We start from the raw sequence: 18859 nt of genomic DNA, 5'->3' as shown, positions 1-18859 counted from the left end.
TCCAGTACTTTTAGAGTGGTTTTTATTTTTACACTCCAGAAAACAAGTTTAAATTTCTGGTTGAAAAAATGTTTTGTTTTGTTTTTTCCTAAGAACGTTTAGATTGTGTTGTAAGTTAGGTTGTTACATTTTATGGACTGTGTTTCCTTTTTATGAGCACGCATGCCCCAGATATTTCATTGCTTTGGGGATAACTCAAGAGGCATGTTGAAATTGTTAAACTTCCCCACTCTATTTTTGGCATTTTCAAGTGTATTTGAAAAGAAAGTGGAGTTCAGGTGAATTTTTAAAACTGTAATGAAATGCAATTTGTGAAATTTAGATTTTTCGTTTCTTCTAAAATTAAGTCATAGAAATACTGTATTTACCTTTCTGAAGACGAGAGGAAGGAATGAGATTGAGAAGAATTGTCCATATCTTTGCATTAAATTGATTCAACTAATTGTATTTTTGAGAAGAAAATTTTATTTGGTTGCTAAAATTATATATATTAAGAGGATACGTTATCAGAGGGTTAGCTCCTCATACTACATAGACCTGATGTTTGCTTTTTTATTTGATTGATTGATTTATTCCTTCATTGCATAAATGGTAATTGGTCATTTTTTTTTTTTTATTCCTCCACTGTTTTCATTGTTTACTTCAGAAGTGTAATTTAATACAGGGTGGAATCTATTATGAAGATCACTTCTGTGGCTCTTGGAAAAAAAATTGTTCCAGTTTATTTATCCGAGACTACCTCTAACTAGCTGTATGATCTTACGCAAGCTACTTTATTTCGGTTATAGTTTTCTTATACATGAAAAGAGCAACTGGATGTCTTCCAGTTCTAAAGGTTTCTGAAATTAAAAAAAATAATAATGTTTTGTAGCACTCACCAATGTTTTTTTTTATGGTACCAAAGAGCATTTGTGTTGGCAGTGACTCTGAAACTGGACACAGTGGTGCATGGCTATAGTACCAGCTACTTGGGAAACAGAGGTGGAAGGATTGCTTGAGCCCAGGAATTTGAGGCCAGCCTGGGCAACATAGTGAGACCCTGCCTCTAAAAAAAAAAAAAGAATCTGAAGATCTAGTAGTAGTTTTGAGTCTTAGCTCTACTCTCACCCACTTAGCGGCAACAATATACCCAGGGCTATGTGCCAGGCATGGATTTAAGTCCTTATATTTACTATCCCTTAATTCTCGCAAGAACCCTGTATGAGATGCTGTAATTATACCTACTTTACAGGTGAGGGAATTGAGGCCCCGAAAGTTAAATTACCTTCAATAAGAATCAGTAACTACAGAGCCAGGATTTGGACACACATAGTCTGAGCCAAAGCTGGAGTGATTAACAGTTACGCAATACTGCAGACCTCTTAGTCTCTCAGAGATTATGTTTCCTTATCTGTAAAAGGAGGACCATGATACTAGCTCTTTCTTCTTCGCTGGTTTGGGTGAGACTCACATAGCGTGATGCAGAGGTTTTGAAGTGTCGTCAGCAGCATCAGTGGTATCTGGGAATGGGCTACAAATGCACATTTTTGGGCCCCAGTCTGACCTGCTGAATCAGAATCTAACCTGCTCTGGGGTTGGGAATCAGCAATCTGTGTTTTAACAAGCTCTCCATATGATTTCACTGAACCAGTGGAATAAAACACATGAAGGTATACATTAACCTGCAGTAAGTAATGTAAAACAGATTTTTTTGTTATTATAATCCTCCTCCCCAATACATATGTGCCTGCATAGCTGTCTAACTGGCTTTTGTTGTTTTAATTCAATACTGAATGCGTAAAGAATAATTAAAGCATTTGTGAAGAGTATAAAGAAAAATGGCAATGAAAATATCCACATATTCACATCAAATGAATTGCACAAAAAGATGCTCAGTTTATTAGTCCCATATTCACGTTCTTCTCTAAATGTGTGACACCCCAGCCCCACCCTGGATGTGAAATATCCTCGAATTAGTGTATTTTGTTTCCTTGATTTTTTTTTTTCCTGTAGTTTTATCGTACACACACACCGATCTTTAAAAAATTCAATTTAGTTTTACAAGGTTTTCAATTTTATTTAAAGGCAACGGCCTATATTTATTTTTCTGTGATTTTTAAATTTACTCAACATTTTTTTTGTGTTGGGCATGCATTCATTTTCCCTGCTGTATAGTATTCTATATTTGAATATACCATAGTTTATTTCTTCTTTTTCTGTTCAATGGATATTGGGTTGACTCCAGTTTTTGCTGTTACAAACACGACTACTGTGAGTATTTGTGTATCTATTTCCTGGTACACTTGTGCAACTGTTTCTCTAAGGGCACTCGTTGTAAGGCTATTTCACCCGCAATTCATAGGAAGAAATGCACTTTCATCATAAGCAAGCAATTTCATATTGCTTATTGTAGTATAGAAAAATACAATGGATTTTTATATATTGACCAAAAAATGGGGCCTGAAACCTCCCTTAAAAATCACTTACTAGATGTAATAACATTTTTCGTAACTGCCTTAAGATTTTTCCATATAGATGATCATGTTATTTCTCATAAACACAGTTTTATTATCCTTTCCAGTTTAAGCCTTTCATTTTTTTTTTCTTATTGAGCTAGCTAGAACCACCATTAAAATCTGGAATACACATCACATGAGCAGACTTCCTGGCCTGTTCCTGGTATCAAGGGAGCGCGTTTAATATTTAACAGTTCAGTATCCTGTTAACCATGGGTGTATCATGGATGCTTTTTATCTGGTTGCAGTTACTCCTAATTAGTTAAAAACACAGTTTTTTATTATGAATGGATGTTGGATTTTACCAAATGCCTTTTCTGCATCTGTTGAGATGGTCACATGTTTATTTTTCATCTTAATATGTTGGATTATATTGATTTTTTTTCAATGTTCCTTGGGTTATTTAGAGGTGTGTTGTTTACTTTCCAAATATTTTGGCATTTTCTAAGTATCTTTCTGTTACCGATTTTTAATTTAATTCCATTGTAGTCATGGAACATGCTTTGTATGATTTGAATCCTTTTAAATTAATTGGGACTTGTTCTGTTTCCTGATTTATGTTATTTCTGGGTCTTGTTCTAACATTCTGCTAAGTACAAGTGATATTTTCCTTCCTCCTTGCGTGCTTGGTGATTTTGAACCAGATGTCAACATAGAAATTTGAGTGGGGACACAAACCTTCAGTCATAGCCCTGAACTGCTGAGTACTCAATACCCACCTATCACAAGGTTTCTCAACCCCGGTTGTGGGGACTGTCAACTGTTCTCAGCCCTGTGTGAGGGTTGGGAGCTGTTCCCTTGCTCTTTTCCAGTGGTTTTTTCCTTCATATACATGTGCTGACCAGCACTCAGCTGCAGACTCCAGGGAAACCTTCTACACGTCTGTGGCACTCTGTCTCCGTGTTGCCCTCTTCTTGTTCTCCGCCCTGCACGTTCTGGCCACCATGCCCTGAACTTTCAGCCCTCTTTCCTCATCTCAGGGTGACCACTGGCTCCCTGCACCGTAGCCTGGACACTCCGGCCAAGTAGTAAGCAGAGGCAGGTGTGGACTGGCCTTCATGAGTTTGTCTTCTCTGGGCCATCACTCCCTGCATTGCCTGTGTTCACCCTCTGAAAACCAGTGCCAGATATTTTGCCTAGTTTTGAGTTACTCAAAGCAGGATAGTTCATCTGGGCCACTGGGGCCATGAGTGGAATTGAAGTGTGTGTTTCTTACAAAGAAAAATAGTCCAGATTCCTACTGATATTTCCAATTCAAATAGATTATTTCAGAGTTAGTGAACTTTTTTGGCTTTGTACTTGTCTTTGATACTGAAAAAATCTTGGTTCCAAAGTCGTTACCATTTATTGCTTATTTTTATGTGTCTTCTCATTTTATTCTTACAACAATCGTAAGAGGTAGATAAAATACCAATTCATTTTATGATGAGAAATTTGAAGCCTGAAAGATTAAATCATTTGCCTGGAAGTCTGGGGTGGTAGGTTTTTTTTGGCCAAGCTATTGAAAGTATCTTCAATTGACATGACAATGCTTTTGTTTGACCTTGGTCTGTCACTTTTCACCTCCATGCATGCACATACACGCTAAGCTTCCATGTCCTTATTGATTAATTTTTTTGCAGCTCAGCACCCTTGCTGGCCTTGTCCAGTACCATGGCTTTAAATACCATCTACCCTGTCGTGATTTCTACGTTTATTTAAATACTCAAAACCTTTGCATGTAGTCAATACACACACATACACAGACAAACACACATGCTGTCTCAATATCTATATGTTGATATCTAATAAGCCAAAACCAAGGTCTACACTTCTCTCCTAAACCAGGTCTCCCTAGATCTTCCCCCCTTTTCCATGACTGCAACTTTCCTTGTGCCACAGGCAGGACAGAAGCTCCCTGCAGACACCACCTGACCCTCTGTCACCACACCCCACAGTCAGGTCACCCTCAGCTTTCCAGAACCCCTATGACACAGGCAGGCAGGACATACAGCCCTGTACTCTCACGGGTCCACACGTAGCAGGACAGCTGGGGGTTAGCAGGCCCCCCACCTCTGACCCACAAAAAGCTTCCTACTTCCTTGGCCCCTGCAAGCAACTGGAGTTCCTGGAAATTCCCAGACACACCCTAGTGTTCTAAACCACAGGCTGTCGCCCCAACCCATGGCCGAGGAGACCTCCTTTCCAAGTAGACCTAGCCCGTTATCCATTTGAATTAACTGTTCCCTTCACAACAGAGATGGGCCATGTCCTCATCTATGAAACAGGAGATTTGACCAAATGATTTCCCAGATCCTTCAGTTTCTAGCTTTTTCTGCAGCTGTCTGGCTCCTCTCATTCCACCTTCCCTCCTGGCCATGTGCATATATACATTCTGTTTTCTCACTGCAGTTTCAGTGGTGTGGATAATACCGTATCTGAAGTTGAGATTCATTGTAAGACCCTCCCGAGTGAGATTCAAGGGGTTCAGAGCGTCCGGCCAGAGCCTGTCCTCAGACGGGCCCAGGGCTGACAGCTCTGCTGAGAAATAAGCCTTCGTCAGAAGCAGCTGCTGTTGCGGTCACGTGTTTCCAGATTGAGGTTTTCAAATTGCATGGGTTTTGCAGCCTGGTCGGGGATCATTCCTTATCTCAGTGAAACGTGTTTAGTCTCAGATTCATGTTTGCATGGAGAAAATAGTCCGAGACATTTTGGACTCTAATATAAAAATACTTTTTCTAGGTTCCACAGCAATCTCTGGCATTTATTAGGAAAGATTCTCTATTCCTCAGTTACGAGTTCGGTTCATAACTTAGATGCAGGAAACTTGACAGAATCTTAGATGTGACCATCTTAATCTTAGATCAGTTCAATTTTTATTTAATAAAGGCATCTACCAAGAAGAAAGGGCAGCAAGAAAATAGTTAATGCGCTAAAATATTCCCCAACTCTGGTGCTGCTGCTTGGAGGAGCTGTGTACTTAGCTGCCTGCAATAAAATTGCTTCGCTCTCTTCAGGGTCACCTGTATTTCATTGTCCAGCCAACCGTGACCTTGGAAGGACCATTGAAACTAACTTGTTCTGTGACCTCTGCATTCCTTCCTGATTCACAGTTTACATTGAATGACTTTTGCTGGCTTACTGATGGGGGGGAGTGTCCATCTTTGAGGGTACAGGTGCCACCATGCCCAACATGGGGAGCGGGACAGGATAAGAGAGGGGAAGGTGACTGCCCTTTCATGACTATTTATGAGGTGTTAGTCACAGGCCTGGGACTCTGTACACATTCTCCTTTTTGGGCGTCATAAAACCATAGGAAGTATATACAGTTGCCTCCACTTTTTAGATGGGGAAGCTGTGGGGGAAGAAAAAAAAAAAAACACTCTGTATTTGTAGAACATAGAATTTTTGTTCTGTAATTTTGAATTGGCTTGCTTTTGCTTTCCTCTTTTAAACATTTCGTGTAAATTTAATTTCCTATTCATGTAAATGAGATGGCTTATAAGTCATCATATGTTACTAGTGAGTCAGTCAATAAACTATAGTTGAGTTTATATCTGAGAAATATTTCAAGTTCAAGATATTTACCTATTTCATCCACAAATATATATAATCCTTAAGATGTAAATTTCTAAATAATGGCCAGTAAATTGGTCATGAAATCTTCTGTTTTCCTAAACGGTCTAGCAAATGAAGTTAAGAATCCTATAAGGGCTTGCTCTTACAGAGTACTACTGGCGAGAAGTCCTAACCCGGTAGCCCCAGGGCCTGGATAGGTCTGAGCAGAAAGGCAGCACTATGGTCATCTCATTGCAGAAGAACTGGTTCGGAATCTACTTGTAATTACCAGCCTAAAACCACAGATTTTTGCTTCTAGGTATCATACCCACTGTTGAATGACTCTCTGGTCCTTGTAGTATAACATAATTAAAGAGGAAAGAGAATGAAAATCTGCTTGGCCTTCTATGGTATCACTGCATTAAAGCAGCAATCCCCAGCCTTTTTGGCACCAGGGACTGGTTTCACGGAAGACGATTTTTCCCTGGACCGGTGGGGCTGGGGAAGATGGTTTTGGGATGATTCAAATGCATTACATTAATTGTGCAGTCAAACCTCTCTGCTAATGATAATGTGTATTTGCAGCTGCTCCCCAGCGCTAGTATGACTGCCTCAGCTCCACCTCAGATCATCAGGCATTAGATTCCCATAAGGAGGCACAGACTAGATCCCTCCATGCACAGTTTACAGTAGGGTTCGAGCCCCTATGAGAATCTAATGCTGCTGCTGATCTGACAGGAGGCGGAGCTTATGCGGTGATGTGAGTGATGGGGAGAGGCTGTAAATACAGATGAAGCTTCACTTGCCTGCCCACTGCTCACCTCCTGCTGTGCGGTACGGTTCCTAACAGGCCACAGACTGGTACTGGTCCATGGCTCGGGGGTTGGGGACCGCAGCCTTAAAGCCAAGATGCAAATCAAAGATGAGTTATGCCTCTTTAGTTTTTATAGAATTAATGTCTGAAACTAGGCAGATCAAGATAATAGTGGAAAAGAATAAATTTAATCATCTTTTAAACACTCTGAATAGTATACAACTCCTATTGCAGTCTCATTCTCTGTTTATTAGATCTCTCTTTTGTAGATTCTATCAGAGGACTAATAAAAAATGTAATGTTTTAGTTATTCTTCAGAGGATTGTAAGTTCAGGATTCCTGAAAGAATCTCATCTGTTAGAAATATTCATTACTAGTCGCCCACAGACTTTTCATCTTCAACACTCATCCTCAGTTTGCAGCCTGTAAGTCTGTTCTGTTGGTTTCTTATTGCGTAATCCCAGGACTTCAACTGTCTTCTCTCGTGTAAGCCTGGTTTAAAAGAAAGAGCCAAATCAAGGATTTGGTAAAATGCAAACTATTATGTCTTGTCTACTTGGCTCTGCAGAATTATACTTTGCTGTTATAAACAGTAAGCTGCTTAGGGAAGAATTCCAGCAATCTGTCTTTCCCATCGTTGCGCATAGTATGTGCAGCAACTCCCTGTACTTGTTTAATTTTTTCAGTCAAAACAAGAGATTGTGGTGGTGCCTGCTCGTTCAAAAATGGCACAACATGTTTCTTTTGCCTCTTACTGTCACTCCGTGCACCAGAAGACGTTAGAGCCAAAGGGGCCTTTAGAGCCAGCCCCATTTTACAGATGAGAAACTGAGGCCCAGACTCAGTAACTCATTCAAGGTCACGCAACGTGTAAATGGTAACAGTGAGTCTCGAATTTCCTTTTGCTTAACTCTAAGGTCTTCCTCGGTTTCCCTTTTCTCTAGCTTTCTCTATAACAGTTATTCACGTTTTAGGGAGAAAATACGGCCCGTCGAGTGCACTAGTTGTATTCCTGTTCTCGAAATGGCACTGTGCTAGAAGGGAACATGATCACCAGTCCCTGGTTTTACAATAAAGCTTGTTTTTACAAGTAGGATTCTCATTTAATGAGAGAAATCTAGGCACTTCTCTTTGTTTCTAGGATATTCCAGGGCATACCTTCACCATCATGGACCAGCCTAGTAAAATGGGGTGAATGGACCATCTTTAGGAATAGCTTTGCTGCACACAAGCTGGGTTTAACCTGTCTGTATCTCAGCCACCTCATTAAATAACGTGGCACCTGCATCCACATCATACAGTTACTAAGATATATTGTATATAAAGTGAAACTATAAAATAGAAAGGGAATATGAGGTGTATTAAGGTGAGATATATGGAAGGCAGGCCACTAAGTGAAGAGCTGGAATGAACAGACGATGGCTGTAGGTGATTGGGAATCTTGTTTGTACTTCTGCCCAGAGACATGAAACACATTGTACAAACGTCCCCTAAATGGTGACTTTTCTTCACTCTGCTGAAAGGCGTTGTGGAAGGGATGTGCTTCCTACATGAATCTCTTGTAAGCTTAGGTTGGAGAGACAGATTCTGTCTTGTGATAAACAGAAAGTGGCTGGAGAAGTGATTTTCGTAGCCCTTTCTTGAGTGATGGGAAACCATAGCTACCTCTCCACAAGAAAGCAGAAGTGTGTTTGAGTTTGGGGAAGAAGTGGTGAATAACATTTTGGTGTATTTTATAGGAGGAATAAAAATATTATTTTTAAAAAAATATTATTTTCTAAAGTCATTGTTGCACCTTGAGCACCTTCTTTGTGTCTACGCTTGCACCTTGTAATGAGAAAGACACAAAAGTCATGTGTAAACAGTTCTCCATTCATGGGGGGTTTCCTTCTATTAATAGTTGTTGGCAGATAATTACATTGCGATTAAAAACCCAAACTGTGCTGAAAGGAAAAATTGTGGGATGTCAGAGAAGAAAGATCCATGCATGTAACAGGGAGCCAGTAGTCATTTGATGAATTGAATTGTGGATATGAGATTTGGATTGTTATAAAGACAAAAACGGGCTGTTTGTTGTAGGCAGGACAAACCACGGGTTGAGGCCAGAATTTAGGGGAGAATATACGAGTCATGACCAGAAAAGGGGTTGGAATTTGGCAGATGACGGAGACAAAGATGGATAATTAAGGCTACTTTTGGAGCACTTTGAGTTAGGCTGAGGGGTCTAGATTTGAAGGAAACATATTGGTCTTTGGTGCATGTGTGCATGTGTTGTGCGTGTTTCCAGTTGTCCTTGGTAGCTTTTTGTGCTTGGAGATACCAGTGCAAGGTGCTGCCTTTAAGAGCTTCTGCTTGCTTTCCCAGTGACTAAGAACCAGGAAGAGATGAAGCTTGGTCATTACAGAACACTGGGGGACACAGTGACCTCATACTTCCTGTTTCCATCCGAGAGGGGGTTTAGTGGAAGGAACCGTTTCAGCAGAAGGCCGTGAATGGGGGACTAGCGGGTGTCAAACACATAAAGTTTGCATTTCTGTAGAAAACCAGCCACACACTTAGCAGGCAAAACATTCGAGAACCGGCAGTCAGATGAAGGAGTTGAACTCAGTGGAATAGCAGAGCTGTGGCCCAGTGACCCATGAACAGATCTAGGAATCGGGAACTAACTCTTCCTTCTGAGTCTTGTACAATTTCACTGCTTCACCGGCCAGTCCTTGTTTGGAATTCATAGTCAAGACCAAAAGCTCAATAGGGAAATAAATTCCAACATAATTTGTCCTGGCTTTTGTGCTAGGACTATAGAAGAACACTATTTGGATGACTTCCTTCATAAAGCAGAGGCCACTTGAAAAGAGGTGGGGGGACATGTGTTCCTTCCCATTCACAAACAAATTGGTGACGTAAGCCACGCTGCCGGTGTCGAATGCACTCAGGGAAGAGCGTGGAGCTCCCACCACTGGCAATGATGGGGACACTTTTCTTTCTTGAGTAGGATTTTGTTTTTGTGACTGTGGGCTGTGCAGAGGGATTGAGTGACCATCCTCATGTGCTCATCGGGCTTGCAGAGATGGGGAGCACCGTGGGTTCCTTGGGCCAGCACATAAATGGCTAGAGCTGAACTCTAAGGTGGTTCTTTTTTCCTGGAAGGATGCAGATGGCTTGTCAGTAGAGTGAGGGCAAGAAATGAATCAACTTTGAAAAGGAAAAATCCTCAAACTCTAGCTTCCTTGAAGTTCCCGTAATATCCATACAGTTTAAGTATACAGTTCAGCGATTTTTAGTAAATTTACAGAGTTGTGTAAGGATCACCACAATCCAGTGTTAGGATGTTTCCATCTCCCCAAAAAGCTCCCTAGTGTCTGATGTGCCCAGTCAGCATCCCCACCGCAGCCCCAGGCAGCCCATGATCTGCTGTAACGTCTCTCATAGATTTGCCTGTTCTCGACGTTTCAAATACATGAAATTGTAAAATACGTGGTCTCTTGCCTCTGGATTCTGTCATTTAGTGTAACGTTTTTGAGGTTCATCCACGTGGTAGCACGTGTCTATTATTCCATTCCTTTTTGTTGCTGAGTAGTATCCCATTGCATGGATAATGCCATATTATGATATTCTTTCGTCAGTAGATGAATTGTTTCCATTTTCTGGCCATTGTGAATACTGCTGCTGTCCTGGTTTACTGTGGCTGCTGTAACAAATGACCACAAACTTGATGGCTTCAAACAAGAATTTATTGTCTCATAGTTCTAGAGACCAGATTCGGAAATCAAGGCGTGGACAGGGCTGTGTTCCCTCTGGAGGCTCCCGGGGGGATTCCGTTCCTTGCTTGTCCAGCTGTTGGTCGCTGGCAGTCTTTGACTTGAGGTCTCGTCATTCCAATGTCTGTTTCCATCTTCTCATTGTTCTGTCTCTTGTGTCTGTCACAACTCCGTCCGTCTCTTTCGGAAGCATATGTGTGGTTACCTTTAAGGCCCACCCTGATAGTTTAGGAGAGGCTGCCCCTCTCAAGATCCTTAACTTAATCAGCTCTTTTGCCAATAAGATAACATGCATGGATTCCAGGGATTTGATGTGGGTATCTCTGGGGGAGCCATTTTTCAGCTATGAACATTCACGTAAATTTTTTGTGTAAACATATATATGATTTCATTTCTCTTTGTTGATACCTAGGATTGGAATTGCTGAGTTGCATGGTAAATGGATGTTTCACTTTTTGAGAAATTGCCGCACTGTTTTAAGAAGGGGCTGTATCATTTTACATTCCTACCAGCAGTGTATGAAGGTTCTAGTTTCTCTGTGTTCTTGCCAATTATCTACCTTCTTAAAAGTCATAGCTATTCTAGTGGGTGTGAAGTGGTGTCTCACTGTGGTTTTCATTTGCATTTCCCCAGTGACTAATAGTGTTGAATATCTTTTCATGTGCTTATTAGCCATTCATAGATAATGTTTGGTAAAATATCTGTTCAAAGCTCTTGACTATCTTAAAGTTGGGTTGTCTTCCTCTTTTTGAGTTATGAGCTAGTCTCCTGGTTTCCACACCCTGGCCCGGCCATTGCCAGTCTTAAGGACAGTGGTGGCTGAGGTCACTGTGATTGGGAAGTGTGAAGGCTCCCTGCTTCCCTGGGTGCCTTGGCCTGGGGCAGGCGCAATCCCTGCATTGAGCCCTGTGCCAGTCTGTCACTGGAGGGTAGATGGGACTCACAAGTCGCCTTTCGGCCACCAAATACTGTGTCAGGGAAGCCAAGAGATGGCTCCCATATGCTCTAGGGATCATTAGCCCAGCGGTATTGTAGGCTGGCTGTTGTCCAGTGAACAAAGGCACTGACCAATAGACCCCATGATATATTCTCATTGTAGCCTGGTTTCTTCTTTCCTAGTGCTTATCGCAATTTTAATTACATAGTTATTTCTGTGATTATATATTTAATATCTTTCTCCCTTGCAGTAGACCATTAAGTTCCCTGGGAACAGGGGCCATGTCTATGTGATTTGTCACTCTGTCACTCGTCTCTAACACAGTATATGACCCATGGTAGGCAGTTCATCAGTACTTGTGGGATCAAGGAAATGGGGGTCCCTTCTCTGCTTTACAGTGGGGAATTCACACAAAATTATAAAATTGTTCACTAACCCCTGAATGTGCTATTTAGTGACCTATGTTCTAATTGTCTCCTTTTATTTCTCATTTCCAGCGATCTATAACTACAATGCTTCTCAAGATGTGGAGCTCTCCTTGCAGATTGGCGACACAGTTCACATCCTGGAGATGTATGAGGGTGAGTCCGGCCGGCCTTCTGCCAGCCTGGGGCAAGGGCAGAAACAGTAGACGTTACTTATTAACAAAGCACTTAGAGTAAACATCAACACGCTTTACTTCCTGAAGCCGTGGTAGTAAAAATCCAGGAAGTACTTAGGTGACACAATTTGGTGCTGAGGGTGATTTCAAAACAGCCAGCTGAATATGTGAGTGCAGACGTGTGCAGACGTGGGAGTCAAGACACGTGGCTGTGTGAAGGACGCTGTCGTCGCGCTGCAGCCACAGGGTGCAGAAGGATCAACTCTGTACAGAGCTGGCTCACGGGGAGGCGCTTGCAACGTGGGGTTTGCGGTAGCTCAGAGGAAGCATTGCTGATTAAGGGTCTCTTTCTACCCAGCACTTACTGTTGCCAGGTTGGGGGAAGAAATGAGGGAGAGACTTCCTGGGGTTGCTGTGATTCTTTCAGAGAATTAGGTCGAGACTTAAGCAGGTCCAGAAAACCTGCTTGTCTGCTCCAACTAGGTCGGACGAGGGTGGTGGTTCAGTTAACCTCTTCGTGGGCTTAGGACCGCCTGTTTGTCTGCAAAGCACCCGGCGTGTCTGCACCCACCCTGGGTTTCTAGCTTCAACTCAGGTTCTCTAGATCCTAGGAGGAGGCTTCCTCCACGTTTCCACATTTCTAATCCAAACCCCCAGAGCACAATAAAGCATATTCAGGCCACCAAAGTTGAGGATCAGAGCGAAGAACAAGCTTTAGGGGCCCAGTTACTCTCTCTGAAGGATGGAGGTGGAAGCTGGGCAGAATCAACAGGGACTCCGCATTTGCAGGGTCCGGCCCCCCAGGTAAACGCTGGTGATGGTGGCATGCGAGGTGGTCCTCCAGGACCCCGTGCAGGTCCCTAGGATGGGACAGGATGATGCAGGCTGAGGAAGGGGAGATGGGAAGGCAGGAGGAAAGGAAGGGTTTGGCCGTAGAAAAGCCAAGTCATCTCCCTGTCTGCACAGGAGTCTCTGTTATTGTTGCTGCTTCTCTTTAGTTTTTGGCAGAGGGTCGGGGTTTCGCATTATCCTTTTCCCTTTCACACAACTCAGTGCAACCATATAGGTCCCAGGGGCAGGTGGAAGACAGAGACGGCCTTGTGCACTCTTCCCTTTCCGTGCTCTCTACTGCTTTCGCCCTCATTATCTCAGGCCCAGCCAAGCATTGATTCTAAGTCACCAGGACAGTCAATTTATCTTTTAGGGACTCCTTTGCTTATGAAAATCACAGTCCCCTCCAACCTCACGAGGTCATACCTCTTTGTCAGTGGGGGCAGATTAATCCACTCTGTCTAGCGTCTATGGACATACATTTTCCTATTACGCAAGTGAAAAGCATATGTTCCATTCTTCTAACTTTTCCATATGGGCTTGGAAAGAATGTATATTTAAGGGCCATTCGGTGCAAAGTTCTATATATGATAATTAGATTCAAATTTCTAAGTCATTTTTCAAATTTGTTATGTGCTTTTTCCTGCTTTTTCTATTACTGATAGAACTGTGCTAAATCTTCCACCGTGATTCTAATTTGTCTGTGTCTCTTTACAGTAATGTCAGTTGTTGGCTTTCATGCATTCTGAGACCTGTTTATAGGTGCCTACCGTTTTAGAATTGTTAAGTTAAATAAGTCCAACTTTTCATTTCTGTTTAGTAAACCTCTTATCTGTAGTGCTGCATTATGCCTTACTCTGTTTTGTCTAAAATGACAGCCAACTCATTGGTAGTCCTGGACTCTAGTTTTTATCCTCCTGGCCCCACAAGGCTGTCGCAATGTTGCTTTGCTTCTCAGCCACTCGGATCTTTCCTTAAATCAGCAGATTCCCCAAGAGAGAGCAGCCCCTGATGCTCGGCTGGTCATTTTAGGTTTTGGTCTCTTTCAGGTCTTGACTTGATAATTCTTCACTGCCATGTTAACTCTCGTGTGTGTGTGTGTGTGTGTGTATGTGTGTGTTGTTTTGCCAAGCTCTTCTAATTATCCTGTGGCGTGTGGGAGGGAAGAATGGAGAGTTGGTCTGAAGCAAAGTAAATGATGTTTTTAAAATACATCATTGAAATTCTTTCTTCATTTTTATGTGACCCCAGTATATTTTTTTGAAATGATTAATTGAAGAACTTTATCCTGTTAGAGTTCATATTAATAGTAATTCTAAGTGTCTTCACTATTTATATTTATACTTTACCAAGTGGTCTCCTAGTTGGCCAATGAACATCCCTAAAGGCGGCACTCCTGGGGACCAAGCTAAAGTGGCCACTGAGCTTAGTTAAATATAAATATAAAGACAAGCGCACAAACGCATCCATTTCAAATACCATGAGCTTGAGTCCAAAAACTTCAAAAGCCACATGCGTCTAGTATATTGCATTTGACACAGTGATACGCCTGTTGGAAGTGCTGGCCCAGTGGCCAGTCATACAAAAACAGTTAACCACATCGGTGTTGCATCTTTAATACGATGGTCCACGTGCTGTAGGTCCTGCCAGCAAGAAGCCAGTTTTCTTCCCAATTGCCACCATAAAGTATTTGCCGTGTCAGCCATAGAACTCTTTCATCTCAAAGACGGACATCAGTGCCTGTTCTTTAAAAGTGGACATGTTTCACGGTGTGAACGAGGAGGAAGATTTAGAACAGGAGTCTACATCATGAGTTCACTGAGTTCATTAACCACCAAGTGGGATGTCAGCTTGACACATGGATTATTATATGGAATTATATTTTTCAACAGTATTTATTTTATGGGATTAGTTTTTTAAACAGTGCCTGCTTTGCCAGATGCCCAGCGATAGGTTCTTGTATCTGCTAAGTACCTAGAGTTCTTGGCTGGAGTCTCAAATTCCTTTATTATTTTGGGCAGTTCAGGACTAGGCGAGGGCAGGAGGGCTTTGCAAACACGAAACACGATGGAAATGCTGAGTAATAACTTGTGTTCGAGCCCTCCTTTGAAAAAATAAACAAAACGGAAACGCCCACAGGACTGGATGGAATGTAAGGGTGATGCTAGAGCCACGTCATGGCCCCAGGGGCTTTGTGTCCCTCAGCTTCCTCCGTCTGCACACCCTTCCCCACCCTGCCCCTGAGATACATGCATACCAGATCTGCTTGTGCTTTTCCGGTGTGGACGTGAGTCTACCCAGACATGCAAAATTCTTTTTTCTCCAGGACCCACAACAGAATACCTTTTTCTGTTTCCTGCCCAGTGCTTGAATGAATAATTTCTGAGAGTGATAGCTCCTTGAAGGCAAACACGCTCCTCCTCCATCTACAGGGACTGTGCCTGCCTAGCACCTGGCATACAGTAGGTGCTCAGCAAAAGTCTGTTGAGTGAATAAGAGAAAACAGGAGACCAAGGCAAGCTGGTGTAAAGAGAGGGGACCAGAGGTGACCTCCACAAAACCCTGGATGTTACACGGCAGAGCTGTTGTTCCCCTTCCATGGAAATATATGGGGGTGCAGATGTTCCCCCGCCCTCTGTGCATTGTAGTAGGATTTAGTCATTGCTTCAGTTTTTGTGTTTAAATTACAGCTTTATTGAGATATAACTCAAATACCACACAGTTTACTCTTTTAAAGTATACGATTCAGTGGTTATTTACTAAGTACACTGTACACAGAGTTGGGCAACTGTCATCACTATCTACTTTCAGAACATTTTCATCACCCCAGAAAGCAGCTCTACACCCATCACCGGTCATTCCTCCCCTTGGCTCTAGGCAGCCATGAATCTACTTTATGTCTCTATGGAGTTGCCTATTCTAGACATTTTGTATAAATGGAATGAGACAATATGTGGTCTTTTGTGACTGGCTTCTTTCATGTAGCATAATGTTTTCAAAGCTCATCCATGTTGTGGCGTGTATTAGTACTTCATTTCTTTTTATTGCTAAATATTCATCTTATGGATCTGTGACATTTATCCATCAGTTGATGGATATTTGGGTTGTTTAGACTTTTCAGCTATTATGAATATTGCTGCTATGAATATTCTTGTACAAGTTTTTGTGTCGACATATGTTTTCATTTCTCTTGGGTAGATACCCAGGAGTGGAATTGCTGGCTCATGGGGTAACTCTACATTTAATCTTTTGAGAAACTGCCAGACTGATTGAGCTTTGGCTCCAAAACAGGAGACCACAGTCCAAATGAGAGAACTTGTATCACTCATTCCCGCTCACTGATTTCTTCCTCTGGCCTCACCCCTGAACGTCATTTGTTACTAAAAGATGAGGGAAAGGAGTAGAATTGACTGAGAAGCTATATGCTGCTCACCCTTTATAGGTCCCCAAGAGTTATTTGCTTTCAGAGACTTTATCAGAGAACAGAAATGCTTAAGGACTGAAGCCAGCGTCCTTGCCTTTCTTCGCTGGCACTGGCCTGCCTGCCTGTGGCCATTGCTGAATCATTGCTTCTTTAACCAGGGCAGGGATTTGGCAGGGAGATAGCTGTTATTTATGGTGAATGTCCTTTGCCACCCCATATCCACGGCAGAAAGAGCACTGACACCTGGAGATTCCAGTTGTGGTCATTTGTTCATTCAGCATTACTTGCTGAGGACTTACGATGTGCCACGTGCATTTACTGAACATGAGAGATGTTCTGGGCACCGCGGTCTCTTGAATGACAAAGTCCAAGTTCCAGCTCTCGAGGTTGGAGGAATGGACAAAAACAGGGAAACAAAGTAAGAAAACAAAAAAATTCAAGTACGTTCTTAGGATTGCCATGGGGAGAAGAGGTGGTGTGGCAGAGACCAGAGGTGGAGGACTGCTTCAGATGACGGGGTTTCGTCCCTGTCTAGGTTGACTGTCCCTGGTCATTACACTCCACCTCTCTTTGTGTCATGGTCATTTCATCTAAACTTGGGTCACTTTTTGAATTGAAAGTGAACAAATGTAAGTGCTTTGAAAAATACATAGTGCCTTATAAACATAGGGTTTCAGCATCCTGTTACTATGGAGCTCTCCTCTCCTGTGATTAACCACAGTCTGGTCACAAGTGGCTTCAGGCCCAGATGTTCCTGTCCCTCCTGTATGAGTTTCGTCTGTTTAATTCATATTCATTGAATAACTCGTTTGTAAGCTCCACAGACCACTCACAAGCTTAAGATAAAGGGTTACTGGTGTGAGCAGTGATTTCTGGGGTAAACACAACACAGACGGCCCGGCCCTCGTTGGAACTAACAAAGTAAGGGAATGTCTCAAAGGTAATCTGAGCTCTATAGAGGCAGGCACAGCACAAAATTTTTTTATTATTTCAGGGCAATTTGGAAAGGATAGCACAAATACATGGACTGGAGTCAGAGGAGATGGGCACCCCTGAAAAGTTGGAAAGGAATAAAAAAAACCATTTGCGTATGGACAGGAGATCCCCAATATACCCTTGTTATTTCTTCTCTATAGAACAAGGCCAGTTTGAAAATGCACCTTAATCAAGAAATCCACTCCCTTATAACATGAAAAGGAATAAAAATGATTATGACTTTAGCTGCACATGTTTTGAATCTCATCTTTGTAAAGCAGGCCTTTGTGAGTAGGTATAGAGGACATTGTTTTGACAGGTATGTTACCTGGCAATGCATTTCATCTCTAAGGCTGACAAAACTTTGTAACAGAGGCATAAAAAAGGAGAGAGTGCTTTTGAAGATTTTTTTTTCCAGCGGAGGCTTAACAATCATCTTTCTGAGGTGCAGCAATGAGGATATGATACAGTAAGGTCCCTAACTTTTTGAGAACGTCTGATTCAGGAAGATGGATGGTCACATTCTGCTATCCAGAGTGATAATTAATCAACCTGGTAACTTTGAAATCTCTTTCTTGTCCTCCTTTCTACTCATTTCTTTCTCTGCTCAGTCAACCAATGTGCCCAATGGTCACAAGCCAAACGAGAGATAAAATAATCAAAATTGATTTTAAAAATCAGTTCTTAATAACGTGTAAAAGTTAGCTGAGTATAAACTCCACTAGAGCCTTCGAGGTATTTGTAACTTTGGTTTACTTTTGTCACCCCACTAATCAAGATAATTCAGTTTGTTGTAATTCAGAATCTGTACGGTCACCATGATCTAGTTACAGAAAAAACTGCCTTTTGAAAACGTAAGTGGCAGTGAGCCCAGCAGCTTGGATTTTATGACAAGCACTGCGTGCAAACATTTGGCATTAGCCCTGAAAGCAAATTAGGCCATGTGGCATTTTGTTGAGCGTGCTTGGTCACTTCCCACATCTGTCTGACCTTTACCTTAAGTGCAGCTTGTAAGCTACTGCTGTTGGGGACATATGTTCCTGAGATGTTTTTTTTCAAAAGAGATGTGTGGCAGTAGGAGTATGTTTACCAGAAAAAAGTAATTAAAAAGAGGGCCAGTGAAAAGTCTTATTTCAGAATTAATCTTAAAAAAAGAGAATGCCTTCTCCCATTTCTTCTTTTGAGATATATTTGAATATGTTTGTTTGTTTCTTTCTTTCTTTCTTTCTTTCTTTTTTTTTTTTTTGAGACAGAGTCTCACTCTGTTGCCCCAGGTAGAGTGCAGTGGCATCATCGGCTCACAGCAACCTCAAACTCCTGGGCTCAAGCGATCTTCCTGCTTCAGCCTCCCAAGTAGCTGGAACTACAGGCATGTGCCACCAGGCCTGGCTAATTTTTTCTATTTTTGGTAGAGATGGGGTCTCACTCTTGCTCAGGCTGGTCTTGAACTCCTGACCTCAAGCAGTCCTCCCATCTTGGCCTCCCAG

General features: G+C 42.1%; 1 protein-coding gene across 1 annotated transcript in view; it reads left to right on the top strand.

Annotated features, from left to right (window-relative positions):
* Positions 1-18859, top strand: part of DOCK5 (dedicator of cytokinesis 5) — a 169138-nt gene that overhangs the window by 37664 nt on the left and 112615 nt on the right. The window contains exon 2 of the mRNA XM_069484838.1: positions 12039-12122. Coding sequence (XP_069340939.1) covers positions 12039-12122 — 84 coding nt within the window. The remainder of the gene's footprint in view (positions 1-12038; positions 12123-18859) is intronic.

Source organism: Eulemur rufifrons, chromosome 12, assembly GCF_041146395.1.
Source record: "Eulemur rufifrons isolate Redbay chromosome 12, OSU_ERuf_1, whole genome shotgun sequence".
Taxonomy (NCBI): Eukaryota; Metazoa; Chordata; class Mammalia; order Primates; family Lemuridae; genus Eulemur; species Eulemur rufifrons.
This window is presented reverse-complemented; position numbering and strand designations above follow the sequence as displayed.